Source organism: Leptonychotes weddellii, chromosome 16, assembly GCF_054177405.1.
Source record: "Leptonychotes weddellii isolate Sample4059 chromosome 16, ASM5417740v2, whole genome shotgun sequence".
NCBI lineage: Eukaryota > Metazoa > Chordata > Mammalia > Carnivora > Phocidae > Leptonychotes > Leptonychotes weddellii.
The window spans coordinates 6,892,124-6,908,603 of NC_138384.1; the positions used below are offsets into that span (position 1 = coordinate 6,892,124).

The 16,480-nt window shown below is 45.7% G+C and overlaps 1 protein-coding gene across 1 annotated transcript in view; it reads left to right on the forward strand.

The window, feature by feature from the left end:
• CDYL2 (chromodomain Y like 2) overlaps positions 1-16,480 on the forward strand; it is a 125,257-nt gene that overhangs the window by 84,226 nt on the left and 24,551 nt on the right. Inside the window, exon 3 of the mRNA XM_081806329.1 lies at positions 13,308-13,525. Coding sequence (XP_081662455.1) covers positions 13,308-13,525 — 218 coding nt within the window. The remainder of the gene's footprint in view (positions 1-13,307; positions 13,526-16,480) is intronic.

Consider the following 16,480-nt stretch of genomic DNA (forward strand, 5'->3'; position numbering starts at 1 on the left):
TGTATATATGGACCACATCTTCTTTATCCATTCATCTGTTGAAGGGCATCTCGGCTCTTTCCACAGTTTGGCTATTGCAGACATTGCTGCTATGAACATTGGGGTGCATATGGCCCTTCTTTTCACTACATCTGTGTCTTTGGGGTAAATACCCAGTAGTGCAATTGCTGGGTCATAGGGTAGCTCTATTTTTAATTTTCTGAGGCACCTCCACACTGTTTTCCAAAGAGAGGGCTTCTTGGAGGAGGTGAGGCATAAGTTGAAGTCTGATAGAAGGAGCCAGAATGAGCTAGGAAGAAGGCAGGGATGGTGGGGCTGTTGACGGAAGGCACGGGGCTATAGAGCCAAGGATCCACATGTGGGTGCCTGGAGCCATATCACAAGGAATGTGGCAGTCCAGCCAATTGTAGTCTACCCCGCGGGGGAGGCTGAAGCTCCAGGGATTTCCCTGTGCTGTCAGGGTTGGCCGGAGAACCAGACAGGTGGAGCCTGCAGTAGGAGGGTGTTTTTGAATTCTTTCTGGAAGAGGCTGAGGAAGTCCTTCGCAGAGCCCACACTCTGCAAGGCCTGCAGAGCCTACCCAATTCAGCCTGCCTGGCGCCCTGTCCACACCTGTCTCCCTGTGCTCTGTGTGTGTGTTCCCCTCCCACCAGCCCTCATGTGGGCAATCGACCTCTCCTCCTCCTTTGTGGCTCACCCAAAGAGCGATTCCCCGTGTAGGTCGGAGTCTAGTTTGTTTGCACGCGTAGAGCACTATTTCTTCATGGACAGCACGTACCTCGGCATGTAAGGGTCACAACCTGATCATGTAGGTGCTCTCTGCTTCCTTCACTCCACGGGATCCTGAGCTCCATGAGGGCAGGTGTGGTCTCTATTCTGCTCACAGCTGTGTTTCCAGCACCTCGCAGTGCTGGGCCTGTTATAGGTGCTTAAGAAACACCTGCCAAATGAGGGAGTGGATGCATGAACGGACAAAAGGGAGAAAGTGGGAATCCCTCGCTGCTGTAAGATGTGGGTCCTGCGCCAAGTTCACCGCGCCCCCCCATTCACTATGTCAGTGTCACCCCCCCACCTCGGGCTGTCCCGCGTTCTCACATTGCGCTCCCTTCTCCTGGGGACGTGACATGGAGAGCTAATGTTTTGTCAGGTTCTTTGCAGCAGCAACCCCCTTTCCCTTGTCTTTCTGACAGTTGCTTTCACCATCTGCCGCGAGGGCCCTCCTTGCTACGCTTCTTCTCCCTTAATATTCTGCTGTCTCGAAGGCTCTTAATTAAACGCCTGGGCTCCCCCCTCCACCGCCCCCGGCCCTGCCCCTCCCAGCCCTGCCCCCCGTCAAGGGTACCGCAGGTCCATTTCTCAGAGTGCATTTCTGTGTTTTGTGTAGTCCTTTGCTATGGAAGAGAATACGCAGTGGACTCCTTAATAGGAATCCCAGTTGCAGAAAGGATTAGATTTCTCATTTAAACTTGCTGTCAACTCTGGAGGCAGCTGGGCAAGGATGGCCTTGGAGACAGAGGGTCTGTGAGTCAAGGACAAACTCTGCCTCTTGTGAAGGCTCTATCCCTCCCAGCAATTCTAAGTAATGTTGGAACCTCAGCTTTCCTAAAATTCATGACATGTCAACAGGCATCATTATAACATGCCAGATGATGGCTAACATGACTAAGTATGATTTTTAAAAAATTCATCAATTTGGACTTTGCCCTTGAATTCAGGGATTCTGTACTTGGGGACAGTTAGGGGCTGGGACCGTGACCAGCTTGAAATAACACACACGTATTGAGTTCAGGGGCAGGTTGGGTACTTTGAACTCTTCGCGACACTAGTGGGTGCAGTGACAGAGGATGTTTTCAACTTCAGGTCCCCCCTCAACCCCTCTGAAGATCCTGACCGCCCAGCCATGCTTCTGTTGAAAGACACTGCTGTCCCCAACTGCTGGGTCTGCTTCCTTCTGATGCACTGGACGTGTAAACCTTGCACCCCTCCACCCCCACCTTCCCCTCTCGGGGTGCTGTCAGAACCGTCCACAATGCTTTAGGGATCTTGGGTGAGTCAACCACAGACCAGGAAATGGCTCTCATGCACGAGAACTATCACTTTCTCTTCTAAGAACTGCAGCTGGAAAACCCTAACCCTGCAGTAAACAAAGTGATGGTTTCGCTCAACTGTGGAACTGATGAGTCTTCTCTTTTGTTTATTTTAAGCCTTCTTACCACCCACCCCTCTGCCATAATTTGTAGCTGAAGGTGGTCCAGTGTGACTTGCCCTTAAGGTGGTCCCAGCCATCCCTTCTCTCTGAATCTATCTGCTTCCCGAGGCACTGATCACTACTGGAATAATAGGGAGAATGGGCAGGACGGGTGATGCCTGGGCTTGCATCTTTCCATGGGGCCAGTAGCAGACCCCTATCCTGCTCTCCGGCCTCTTTTTCTCACTCCCTCTCCTTGGGTTAGGAGATGGAAACTTCTGTAGATCCTCTATTATATGTCTAGCATTTATTCCTTAATCTACTCATTAATTGGGTTCAGCAATGCCTGAACCATTTCTGTGTGCTGGACTGCACTGTCCTGGAGATTTAAGAATGACCAACACGGCCCTTGTCTTTATGACTCTGTCTGAGGGTGAGGTGGGAGTCAGACAGTCCAGAAAAGGTATGTCAGGATTTACAAGGTATGCAAGATAATTATCTTGCAGCATGATGACCTGCACTGTCCAATATGGTGGCTACCAGTCACATGTGGTGAGATTTCAGTTAATGAAAATTAAACATAAATTTTAAAATTTCAATAGCTATGTGCAACTATTGGCTACTGTATTTGGCAGTGCAGGCATAGAACATTTCCATCATGGCGGGACGTTCTGTTGAAAAGCAGGATCCCTGTCTGTTTCTGCCCATCACCATGTCCCAGGTGCCAGGCATCTCTTAGGCACTCGCTAATTATGTGCTGAGTGGATGGTAGAAGGGAGAGTAAAGGCTGTAAAAGAAGAAGGATGTACAAACAGCCACAAGAAGAGGGATGAGCTGCTCTGGAAGACTTCCCAAGCAGGTAACAGCAGAGCAGCTTTGAGAGGAGTGAGGCCTTTAGCACATGGTTATTCCAGAACAGAGAGGGGCTCCGGTTTCTTGACCTCTTCCTTCTGTGTTATGATGGCTCAGACCACGAATGGTGTTACTAGTTTCTGTGCAAGGGAAGGAAAATTCATAGCACTGACATTGTGTTGTTTCCCTGGGTGTCTCTGAAAGGTGAGATCTCGCTTGGCTGCCATGAAGCAGAAGGGCCAGGTGTGATATGAGGCATCTAGGTGTAAGATCAGTCTGATTTCAAAAAAACAAATGTTTTCACGCACGGGACTAGTACAAAGGTGTGGGAGTGTGACCAGCACATTGAGAAATGAATATGGAATGCATCCCAACGTCAGGAGTGTTAATTACGAAGTTGGCACGTGGTACAATGGAGTTGCTCCATTTGTTTTTCACTCATTCATTTCCCTGATGAGCACTTCATAGAGCAATTGCTGTTTACCAGGCACTGTGCTCAGTCCTGCAGACTCAGAAGTGAGTAACTCTCAGGCTTGTCCCCAGAGAGTTCAGTGGGGGCATCAAGCAGGTGTACAGATGATGATAACACAGCAAAATGAGCTTGGCTTGGTAATAGCATCACATGACACCTGTCCAGGTTTAATGTCCAAATTTTCCTTCCTGCTCTGTTCACTAAAGACTGGGCTCTTAAAGAAAAGCAGAGCCAACACTGGTGGGATGGCCCAGGACTAGTGTTAGATTTGAGCCTTGGTGCTTGATTTAAGCATCAGGTTTGAAATCAAGATGCTGGAGGTTAAACCCTATCCTGGCACTGTCTGATTGGCATGATGACCTTGGCTTTTGGTTTACTCTTCTGTAAAATGGGGATAAAATTGTGTCTTACAGGGTTGGTGTTAGAGTTAGATGAGGTAAGCTATGTGAATTGTATACTAAGTACCCAACAACATATAGGTATTGCATATAGTGAGCCATCGAGAGAAAGGACTTTGAAGATGAGGCTGTACTGACCCTGAAGTCTCCATTTTGGGCAGGTGTAGAGATCTCTCCTAGCCCCGCTGCCCGTGATAATCAAAGAGTTGCCTGAGTTCCTGAGAGAGACCATGTAAGTGTGGAAGTAGCATGGATAGTGCGTCCCTCAGTTGGGATCCTCTGGTGATCTGTCTGAACTTTCCCTTCCTTCCTCCCTGTGCCCTTCTGCACCTGAGGTTTGACATGGTCTTGGTGGGGAATTTGGGCAGAGACCCCGATCCCTGCCTGGACTGGACATGTTTCTTGAAAGCTGACACTGTGTGATGGAAGTCTCCTGTGGTCCACTGCTCATCTGTGCCGTCCTCTGTGGCCCCCTCCAGCCCTTTACCTCTGCCCTCCCCCATCCCAATGCAGCTTGCCTTGTTTTTCTATTTCTCTTTGTGTATCTTACAAACTGCAGTGCATTTCCTGACACACCTTTCCTTCCTGTGATTGATAGCTGCACAACATTTCTTGATAGTTTTGGAGTCGTCCCTCCATTTCTCAGTTGATTGGCCCAGTTTCCTCCTCCCTGTAGCTGAGCTGAGATGACTTTTTCTGTCTTTAAAGGTCTCTCCTTAAGGAATCCTTCACCCATCTGGATTCTTTCATCTTTTGTTCAATCTGATCATCTCTATCTTTTAATATATTAACCTAATCTTCTTGCAGATTAATGCAATTATTAATATATTTGGATTTTTTTTCTATTTTGCATTCTGTTTCTCTGCTCCTTCTCCCATCCCCATTCCCTGACATTTTGAAGCTTTTTTATTGAACTGCACATTTTATAGGTTCCCTCGCACTAGGCTGACTTGGAAGTCAGCCACATATTGAATTTGTATTCTTAAATTTTAGCATACATACTCAACTATGAATTTTTTTCAAACAAATAGGATGTCCTCCTATTGGATATAGCAAGGAGGATACTACTTGGCTTTAAATTCTCATTGGACATCTTGTTTTTGTTTTGTACACCCAATGTTGTTAAACACCAAAGACTTTGCTTATTATTTTCATAGCAAGTGATTGCATTTATGAAATTTTTTTTCATATCTTGAAAATTTTTAAGACCAACTTTGTTTCTTGAGTCCTATGTCTTCCTCTGAATTAACTGTTTTACATGGTGAAGCTTCTCTTTGTAATTCCTTCAAACTCTGGTAGATAAATGCTGTTGGCATTGGGTATCTGAAAAATGCCCACACACTCAGGCCTTTAAATGCTGTTTTAGCTGGGTATAAAAGTCTTGGTTGATACTGGTTTTCTTAGCATTCTGATGGCAGAAGTTCCCTTTTCTTCCCAGGCCAGTGTTGTCGCTGTTGCTATCAGTCTGTAAACCCTTTGTGATAATGTGATTTTTTTTTTCCCCCTCCAGGCTACATTTTAAGATCTTCTCTTTACCCATGACATTCTGCAGTTTCAATATCATTTGTGTCTTCATCTTGCTTAGTAACCAGAGTGCTCTTTCAAACTAAGAACTTGCCCTTTTTTTTTAAGTTCTAGAAAATACTCAGCTATTACCTCTTCAAATATTCTTTTCTTAGAGTTATCCCATGAATGGAATTTTAGTTTGATTCTTATTTTGCAGGATATTTGTTTTTAAAAGTGTGTTTGACTTTTTGCTTTAAAGTAATTTAAAACTTACAGAAAACATCATAAAGAGGCTCTTTTCACATTCATTGGGTTTTTTAAAACATTTTAATCATGTTTGCCCTTTCTCCATATGTTTATGTATATGTATGTGTATATATGTTTAGATGTAGACTCGCGTACATACACACTCATAAGTTACTATAATTGATAAGTTACTATAAATTATATACAGATTATTATTCTTTTTCTGAACCATTTGAGTATGGATTACATTCATCATGCCTCTTTATCCCTTAATATTCAGTATGGGTATCTTCTAAGAAAAAGGATGCTCTCTGAAGCCACTACAGTACAGTTAGAAATTTCAGAAACTTAACATTGATACAATAATTTAATCTATGATCCATTTTCCAGTTTTTTCTATTATGGTCCAAATTTCTTCCATTCCAATCCCACTGATTTCTTCCTCACCGTCCCCATTCCATATTTATTTGACCCTTCTTCCATCGAGTGAACCCTGTCTCTCCACAACATCACACATTTACTCATTTGCTCAACCCTATACTGCCTATAAAATAGTTCTGGAGTTGTTCCACTCTAAGCGCTGTGAAAACAAACCCACTAGGGAGAGTTCAAGGTTTGTTTGAGGATGTATAAGTCATAATTTTGCATTCAAAAGTTACTCATATTGGTTCTCTACCCTCCCCCAGTGTGCTTATGTTATTCATTTGGGATAGGATTAGATTCCTCTCTTTCTTTTTGCATTCAGTTTATTTTTCTTCATCCTCCCTGATTTTATTTTCTTGACATGCTTTAATATACTTACAAGACTTAAAACAGAAAAATGTACTCAGAACAGTGTCATCTCTCCCCTCCCCCTTCTCCTCTATTCTCCCTGCCAAATGACTTGTACCCACTTGTATTTTCATCATCTTCTGGTGTATTCTTCCTGTGTTTCTTTCTGAGAAAAAAAAAAATCAGATTTATCTCTTTCCCTTTTTTTCTTACAATAAACGTAAAGTACTTTTGCACCTGGTCTCTCTCCACTTGAAGATATATTTTGGAAACCATTCCCTATTAGTTCATAGAGAGAATGTTCATTCTTTTTTACAGCTGCGTAGTATTCCATCTTGTGGATGCACCCTAGTTCCTGTCCCCAACCCACGCTTCAATATTTAAATAGTTTCCAATATTTTGCAATTGCAAAGAGTGCTGTAAGGAGTCATCGTAGGCACATATATTTTTGTACTGTTAGAGGTTTATGTTGATGTCACATTTCTAGAATTGGATTGCTGGCTTGAGAGTAAGCACATAAACAGCTTTGTCACATGTTGCCAAATTCCCTTCTATTGCTTTTATGCCATTTTGCCTTCCACCCACAATTAAGAGAATGGCCGACTCCCCACATCCTCTCTAGCAGAGCAGAGTGTCAGGATTTTGAACTTTCGCCAAGTGGGTGGGTGAGAAATGGTGTCTCAGTATAGTTTTAATTCTTACTCCATTATTTTGGGATTTTAATTTGCATTATCAAAGAAAGTTGAGGTTTTATGTTTAAGTGCTATTTTCATGTAATATTTGTAGGTGCCTGCACATATCTTCTGTCCACTCTTTGTTAAAGGAGGAATTTGGGGCCTTCTGACTTGTCTTTAAAACTTCTTACAATCTGGGGATCTTAGTCTTTTATCCATGATATGCAAATATTTTTCTCCCATTTGCCATTTTTCTTCTCATTTGTTCTTTACCTTACTACCACTCTTTTTTTTCTTCTGTTTTTGTTTGAGAATTTCTTGTTTATTTTCAGTGAATCTATTTTTTTTTCCTTTCAGCTGTCACTTTGAGCATTTGAGACATTCCTGTTTTAAAGTCCTTGTCAGATTGTTTCATGATACTCATTTTATCTTCTTTGGAGTAATTCATGTCATAAGTGTTGATTTTGTTGGCTTGGTGTCTAAGCGTTAGATGTCTGCAGGTTTTGGAATTTTGGTGTACTGGCTCGTGTTAAGAGGGAAAGTTGTGTTTTGCTTTTCTTTGCTTTCTCTCTTCCCCCCCCTCCCTCTCTGATAGTTTGTGTTTGCCTCCACCTGGCCTGGAGCTCCCAACAAAGCTGTGGCTGTGGGCAGCAGGTGGTTTTCTTATTGTTGGCCTGCCTTCACAGAGGGGGCCTCGGGCCATCCCCTGGGGTCAAGCCCTGGGCCTGGGTCCCCTCTGGCGTCTTGTGTGGGACACTGGTCTCTGCCACCCTTGAGTGTGCTTCCTGCCCAGCACTCCCAGCCCCTAGCCCCACGTAGTGCTTTGTGTCGACATTCTGCCTCTCATGCACAGAGATGATTATCTTGTTTGCGAGCCCGGTATTTATCTGCCACTTCCGCGTGTTTGGAGCAGAGGGGCTGTGTCAGAGCGTGATTTTATGGAACCTTCTTAATGTCAAAAACTCCTTTGTACTTACCCTGAAGGAAGGAATGTGGGAAGGTTTGAAGGGAAAAGAAGGAAGGAAACTGTCCTTTGTCCCAGGAATGCAGCCGCCATCACTTCCTTTACTTGGCGACAATCCTGTGAGGCAGGAATGTTTTTTTCCCAATCCACACATGGGTAATGGGGGCACAGAGTGTGGATGAGTGAGCCGCCCAGCCTTGCAGCTCATGAGAAGGCGTGTGGGGGGCTGAAGGCTAGCCCATTGTTGGGTTTCCCCCTGATTTATGGATTCACAGGGCGGTCAGCTCTCTCTGCCTGGAACGCCACATCCTGGCCTGGGTTTGTGCCTCAGCCTTAGAGGCTGGGAGGAAGAGCGCTCAGCAATTAATTCCTCTTTTTTGGAATGATTTGGGGTCCTTCAGCCAACGTTTGTGAAGTGCCTAAGATGAGCTAGGCACTTGCTAATCCCCTATTGGTTCTTTAACTGAACTCAAAACAACCCTGAAAAGCAGGTCCTGTTAGCCCCATCTTCTCATCAAGGAGACTAATGCTCAAGAGCTCATGTGGCTTCCCAGCTTCTCCCAGTTAGCAAATACAGGGCTGGAATTTCCATGCTATCTGTAGGCTGCAAAGCCCTCCACTTCCATGCTTCCAGCATGTTCTGTTCCCATGGTGTCTTCCCGGTCAGCCCGCCACAGTCTCAGGAAGCATGATGCCACAGAGGGGGAGAGGCTTTGAGGGCAGCTATGTGTGAGGCCAGCACCTGAGGGTGTCTGGGGGGCAGCTTTGCTCAGAATCTCCTAAAATGCAGGGCCCATGTTACCCGCTTAGGTTCAGATGTGAATTCAGGCTCTCAAGGAGACTCTCCTCCTCTTTTTGGCCCAGAGATGGTACATCCTTCAAGTCACCATCAGAGGTGGGAGCCCAGTGGCCTGATAGAGAATAAAGAGGTCTGTTTTCCTCAGGTAGTTTTGTGGTTTATTTGGTCAGATGGTCCTTTCGGGGCTGCTTTATCCTGTGCTCTTGCAGAAAGACCACAGGCTTTGAATTCAGAGACCCCTGCCCCCATTATTCTCTGTCACGTCACTTGATATTTTCTCATGTGTCCCAATTTTAGGTAATAGTTTACTTGTTGACTTTTCATCTCCCCGACCCGAAGCAAACTCTGTGAGGATAGGGACCTTAGCTCTGATTTTTGTTGGATCTCCATCATCTAGCATCTAGCCGGCCCATAGGAGGTGCTAAATAATCAGATTTCAAATGAACAAATAAAATGAGGGAGAGCTGACTCCAGCCCTGGCTCCACCACTTAAAATCTTTGTGACTTCCAGCCAGTTATTCACTTTTCGTTACCTGCAAAATAGACAAAGACTGGCAATTTCATAGGACTGTTGAGAAATTTATAGACAACCTAGAGAACTGCTCACAAAAGGTAAGCCTCCCGTCCTCCTCTCTCATACAATTGTTAATTAGTGCCTTGACTTGATTGGGGGAGGGGGCGGGAGGATTTTGGTCAAACCTTTCCCAGACCTGGAAGGCGCTGACGTGCACAAGCCCTGAGCTTCTGACTTCTCACAGGCGGGAGCCAGTGCCCTCCAAGAGCAGCTCCTACGATATGCTAACCTCTTCCAGCAAGGCCATGGCATGGATCCACCCGGGCTGCTGCAGAAACCCTGGCCAGCTCCAATTAGGAAGCTCTTCCGAGGAGCCGAAGGTTTTGAGGTTAACCCTGAAGACACAGCTCCCTCTACACCAGCCTTTTAATTAAATGCTTGCGTTTACTTTCCGGAGTTCATTGAATCATTTTACCCGCATCGTGGGGCTTGACAAAGCCCAGTTGCTTTGAGTAATGGAAAAGTACAAAAGGAGGAGGCTTCAAGGAAGCTGCCCAACAACACAGGCCCCGCTGCTTCTCTGCCACTTTGTGGCTGGGCGCCCACCTGGGTGGGGACCCGGCGTGCAGGAGGAGGGGTCCTTCCGGGGAGTCATTTCCTGCTCCCTGCCTTGGACTTGGTTCTTGAGATTCTGAGGCCCACGAGGCTAAGTAAGGTTCTGAGTCCACCCCCAGGGTGACTCAAGGTTCCAGGAGCCACAGAATAATTCCCGTGGACTTCTTGGTGCACAGGTATGCTGGGCTGTGTTGTGTGTGACAGTGATCCTGCCCTTAAGATGCTTACGGTATTGTTGGGGAGACAGGGTTCATGCAGAAAATATTGCTGGATTACTTTTGTGCTGAGCCAGGCAATAATGATTATAAAGCAAGAGCCACCATTCATACATTGCTTACTATGTCCTAGGTCTTTTATATATGTTCTCTTTCTTGATACTCATAAGCTGATCTCAGAGGATCAGCCACCAGGGCATGTTCACTCTGTCCACGCAGTAATTTTCCCAAGTAGGGGGCAGGGTGGGCTTTGGGGGGCCAGCTTCTGGTTGGGTTCCAGCATCCCTGCCAAAAACTAAATGGAAGGCTCCAACAAGTAGTAAGTCCCTCTCTGTGTTTCCTTGTACCCCCTCCTCCTACCTTCCTGCAGCGCCCAGGTCACCGATTGCATGGGGCAGTCACCCACCACCCCCAGCAGCAATGGGGACACTCAGCAAGATCTTCAGACCTTCACCAGCGTTCAAGCAGAGGGCTCACCTGCACATCAGGGAGGCGCCTAGTGATGGATGACCCCCTGATTTGTCTGGACCTTGGTTCTCAGAGCCTGGTTGCTGAAGCAGTGGCAGCAGTTTGGGGTGGGGCCCAGCAGGTGGATTTTTAACAGTCCTCCAGGTGATCCTGATGCATGTTCAAGTGTAAGAACCACTGGTCCAGGTTCTCAAACCTGCCTGCATGTCAGAATTGCCTGAGAACTGTTTTGTGGGGTCTTTAAAAAATTATTAACTTAATTTTAAAATAAAGTAAACTTCACTTTTTAAAACAGTTTTAGACTTACGGAAATATTGGGAGGGTAATACAGAGAGTTTCTCTATACGCCACACTCAGCTCCCTCACATTATTAACATCTTACCTTAGAGTGGTGCATTTGCTACAGTTGATGAACCAGTCATGATATGTTGTCATTAACCAAAGTCCTTACTTTATTCAGGTTTCCTTAGTTTTTGCTTAATGTCTGTTCCAGAATCCCATGTAGGATCTCACATTACAGTGAGTTGTCATGTCTCCTCAGGCTCCTCTGGGCTGTGATGGTTTCTCCGACTTTCCTGGTGTTTGATGACCTTGACCGTTTTGAAATGTACTGATGAAGTATTCCATAGAGTGCCCTTCAATTTGGTTTTGTTCGATCTTTTTCTCATGCCTAGAAATGGGGGATGTAGGTTTTTTTGGAGGGGAAGACCACACATTGTGTTGAGGGCACACACCATCACTGTGATTCATCACTGTTGATGTTGGTCTCCGTCACCTGGCTGAGGGGCTTTGGCTTCTCCGTCTGCCCCAGTCAGGTTTCTCCACCATCCAGTTACGACCCCTGCCCCCCAACTTTCCATGCTGTGTGGTGCGGAAGGAAGTCACCAGCTCAACCCACACTTAACGACTGGGGACTTAGGCTCCACCTCTCTGCAGGCAGAGACTCTACAGAAACTGTTTGGACTTCTTTTGCATGGGCATTTGTCTCTTCTCCCCCCATTTATTTATGAATTTGATTATTTACTGACATCAGTATGGACTCATGGGTATTGATTTTATACTTTCAGTTATAAATGCAATTCTAGTCTATTGTGTTGCTCACGTTGTTGCACGTTTGGCCATTGGGAGCTCTTTCAGTTGGCTCCTCTGTCCTTTTGACATGTCTCTTCACTGCAGAGATTATTATTTTTTATTTTTTTACTACTTCCTTCCTTTCCACCACTATAAGCTTATCTTGTGTGTTTCCTGCCCCAGGCCTGGAATCTGCCATTTCTTCAGGGAGTCCTGGTTCCTTTTACTGAGAATGGTATCAGAAACCAACATCTGGGCCCTCGGTATGCTCACTGCTATTGGGGTGTTGATGGTTCTGGGCCCTCTCAGCTGACAGTTCGAGGAAATACATGTGTGTGTAGTGCCCTGCGTACACACATGTACCTGTAACTATGTCCGCATGTAACCGTCTGGATCTGCGTTAAGCTAAACGTGAGTTCATGCTGATGTCTTCCACTCTGAACCCACAGCCACATGGATCCTTCTAGCCCCCTCCTCTTGCTGATCTGTAAACTCCCACTCCAACTGTGAGAAGCATTACTCCTACCATCTGCCATCCATTCATTTAACCGTTCAGTTCCAGCACACGTGGATAATGGTATCAGAATCTGAACTCTCATCCACCTCCATGGGAATGGGCTTCGCCAGCTGGAGCACAAACTTTCTCTATGGGCTATCTTGGCTTTAGTTTTACAGACTCCAGTCATTCCTAGGGTTTCTGAGGTGCCGAGGGCCTCCCACCCCGTTCAGTGAGGTGGTTTCACACGTTGGTCATACAGTTCGATTCTTTGATCAGCTGCGTGCCGTCCTTGGATTCCCCCAGTCTTGTAAATTTATTTTTTTTAATTTGCATCCTTTAAGCTTCAGTGTCTGTGCGGCAAAGTTCTTTGGGTTTTGACAAAGGTTTAATGTCCCACATTCATCATTGTCGTTTCACCGCCCTCAGAATCCCCTGTGTTTCCCCCGTTCCATCTCCTCTTTTTCTACCTGATCCCTGGAAACCACTGATCGTTTGGCTGATTCTGTGTAATGGGAATCGTGCCAGGCGTAGCCCTTCACACTGGCCTCTTTCACTTAGAAATAGCATCCAGGATTCATTTGTGTACGTTCACGGCTTGATAACAAATTTCTTTTTATGGTTGAATAATATTCCGCACTATGAATGTACCAGTTTGTTTATTCATTCACCTAGTGAAAGACATATTGGTTGCTTCCAGTTTTTGGTGATTATGAATAAAGCTGCAGTGTTTTGGTTGGTCTGTTTGTTTTGTTTGGTGGCCATCAGTTTTCAAAGTATTGGGTTCCTTGCTGCTGAAGGTGCATGAGCAGGGGTGGAGGCTCACGGTAGATGTGTGGGAGGGGGATCAAGGATCATCCCTTGGGGCCCTCCACAGAGAGTGCTCTCTGTCCTAGTTCACATTTGGAGATGAAGCAGTTAAGCCCTGGGCCCTTCTCCACCCAAGAACAGAGGGTGCATGGAGGTCCCAGCCACATCCAGCCTGAACATTCTGTGATCACCCTCTTGTGTGGTTGTTCCTATGTCAGTTTCTCACTTTGGTTATCTGATTTTGGAAGGCTCTGCTCTGACCAACGGGGGATTAAACCTGCACAGCCCCGTGAAGAGGAAGCTGGAAGCAGAGAAGGACTATGTCTTTGACAAGAGGCTCAGGTACAGCGTCCGCCAGAACGAAAGCAACTGTAGGTTTCGGGACATTGTCGTGCGCAAGGAAGAGGGGTTCACACACATCCTGCTGTCCAGCCAGACCTCGGACAACAACGCACTGACCCCCGAGGTGAGAGACAGGGGACCTGAGGGGAGGGTCAGGCTGGAGAGGGCTTCTCATTCAGAATGGGGCACTGGCTCTCTCTTTGTTCCATCAGGGAGCCAGTGACGATAGCCAACACACATGCAAACTTGACTATGGGACACCATGTGCTAATCACTTTGCATACATTATCCATTTGATCTTTATGACCAAGTAATGATACTATCCCATTTTACAGATGAAGACCTCAGTAAATGGAGAGTTTCAGAAAACTGATCCGGGTCCCAGATTTAGTCAGAGGGCAGCCCCAGACTCCAAACACCATATCTTGGGCTTTTCCAAGTGTGTCAAATTTCCTTGCTTTGGAAGGAATCCTATTCACTCAGCTCACTTACTTTTTTTTCAATTGAGATAGAATTCACATCATAAATTTCACCCTTTTAACATGCACATTTTTTAAGTATATTCTCAAGGTCATGTAACTATCACCACGATCTAGTTCCAGCACATTTCCATCACCCCCAAAGGAAACCCCATGCCCACTGCCATCCCCTCCCCATTTTCCCTCACATGGTTCCCAGCGACCACAGATCTACTTTTTGTCTGTACAGATTTGCCTATTCTGGATATTTCATGTAAATGGAAGTGTATTATATGTGATCTGTGACCAGTTCCTTCCACCGAGCATGGTGTTTTCAAGGTTCAGCCATGGGGTAGTGCACATCCGTGCTTCCTTCCTTCCCTTGTATGGAGATGCCACATTTTGTCCATCAGTCATTCAGTGATGGGCATTTGTATTGGTTCCATTTTTGACTACTGTGTTATGACGAGTATCGCTGCAAATGTTTGTGTACGACTTTGTGTGTGAACGTGTTTTCAGTGCTCTTGGCTATATTCCTCTGTGTGGAACTGCTGGGTCATAGGTTAACTCTGTATTTAACTTTTTGAGGAACTGCCGGCCTGTTTTTCACGGTGACTGTGCCATTTTCCATTCCCACTGGCCCAGAGCTCTGGTGTCTCTGCATCCTTGTTGGCACTTGTTATTATCTGTTCTTGTTATTTTGCTGTTGGAGTGGGCGTGAAGTGGCATCTCACTGAGGTTTTGATGTGCATTTTCCTGATGACTAATGATATTGGGCATCTTTTCGTGAGCTTATTGGCTGTCTGTCTGTCTTCTTTGGAGAAATGTCTATTCACATCTTTTGCCTATTCTTTAAATTGTTTTTGACTGTTGAGTTTTAAGACTTCTTTGTCAGACATATGATTTGAAAATACGCTCTCATTCTGGGACTTGTTACTTTCTCAATGGTGTCCTTGGATGTACGATGTTTAAAATTTTGATGAAGTCCCTTTTACCTGTTTTTTCCACCTTACCTTTTTAATGCTAATCATAATTATATTTTAGGTGAACAGAACGGGGAGACAATGGATACTTAATGCTGTTACATAGACAGCACCGTTTAAGATCTGGGGTACTGAGGGGGAGCAATGAAGAAATGATTAATGCTTTTTAAGATATTCTTGATGGTGCAAATGTGGGAAAAGACTCATCCAAGAAGCCCTCCCCAACTAGACCGACCTGCCACAGGGCCGCGGAGGGGTCAATGACAAAAACCTTGACTGCACCATCTACCAGCAGCTCTTCCTCTTTTGTATTTGCTGCTTATCCCATTTCCTTCTCCCGGGACCCTTCTGATGTAGGGTTCTCGTGATCCACCTCTTATAGATGAGACAATGCAGGTTTAGAGAACTTAGGCTTAGGGTCCCGTCAGCTCTAAGGGGCAGGACCATTGCCACCTGTGCCCACCATGTTGTTTCTCACACTCAGCCCAGCACCTGGCCCGTGGAAGACAGCAAAGCCCCCACCTCCCTTTCCCTGTCCTGTGATATCCTGCACTGATCCCACAGTAGTAGTGAAGACACAGAGGCTTCACCACAGAGGTGTGTTAACCACAGGGACACAGTCAAGGAGTGGCCATCTGCCCAGACTGGGCTCAGCAGGGTGGTCAGGCATTGCCCAGTGTATCCGGTACACTTGGGGAGGCCCAGCAAGTGGGGTGGGGCGGGAGGTGCTGTGTCCTTGGACTCGTAATCACATGTCTTATCATTATGATTTACATAAACTATAGTTCCTTCAAGGGACTGTGTTTTTTGATAGTCAGGAATGATTGCCTTAAGGCAAGAGATGTAGCTAAAGCCTTTGCAGTTTGTGGGGCTGCTGGTCACTTGCTGCCCCTCCTCTAAGCATAGTCTTCTGGGGTCTCTCTCTTACACCTTCAGGAACCACCTCAGGGTTCTCTGCTGCATAGACCTCGGTGGTTTACCCCAGAGGCTGCCCTTCATAAGTTTATACACTTGGAAGCCTTGTTATTTTAAGCTCATTGTGAAACATGTGTACGAGACCAACTCTTCTTGGAGTTTTTTCCCCTTCAGTACTTTTTGAAAGCATGCTTTTAAAAGGCACAGCATTTTCCTTCAATAAATTGAATCAGTATGGGGTCTCCCAGTTCATCCTGTCTCTTTGGAGTAGCTTTATGTGTTAACTATTGCCTACTCACCACGGAACATGTGTGGCTTCCAATTCCTGAGATGGAGGTTTGGTGAATTAGGGGTTCCATTCCTAATTGGTGTCTGTCAGTAACAGAATGGGAGGAAAATGGAGAAAAAATACTGATCTGGTGTTTTCAGCCGTCTCGACAATCAAAGTGGATTGACTCTATAGATAAGCTGGCCAACTGGGTAAAGTAACCCTGAAAGAAAGATCTCAGTGAAAAGAAGAGGTGATGTTAGCAGAGGAATATAGATTTTGGAGTCTGGTGGACTAGGTTCCATTCCTGCCTCCACCAGCTCGCCTTGGGGAGTTACCTTGCCTCTTTGAGCTTCCTCATTTGTAGAAGTTATAGTGTATCTTGCTTGTGGGATTAGAGATAATGTCTGCAGAGAGACTCACAGAATGCCTGGCACATAGGAAGTGTTCAGTAA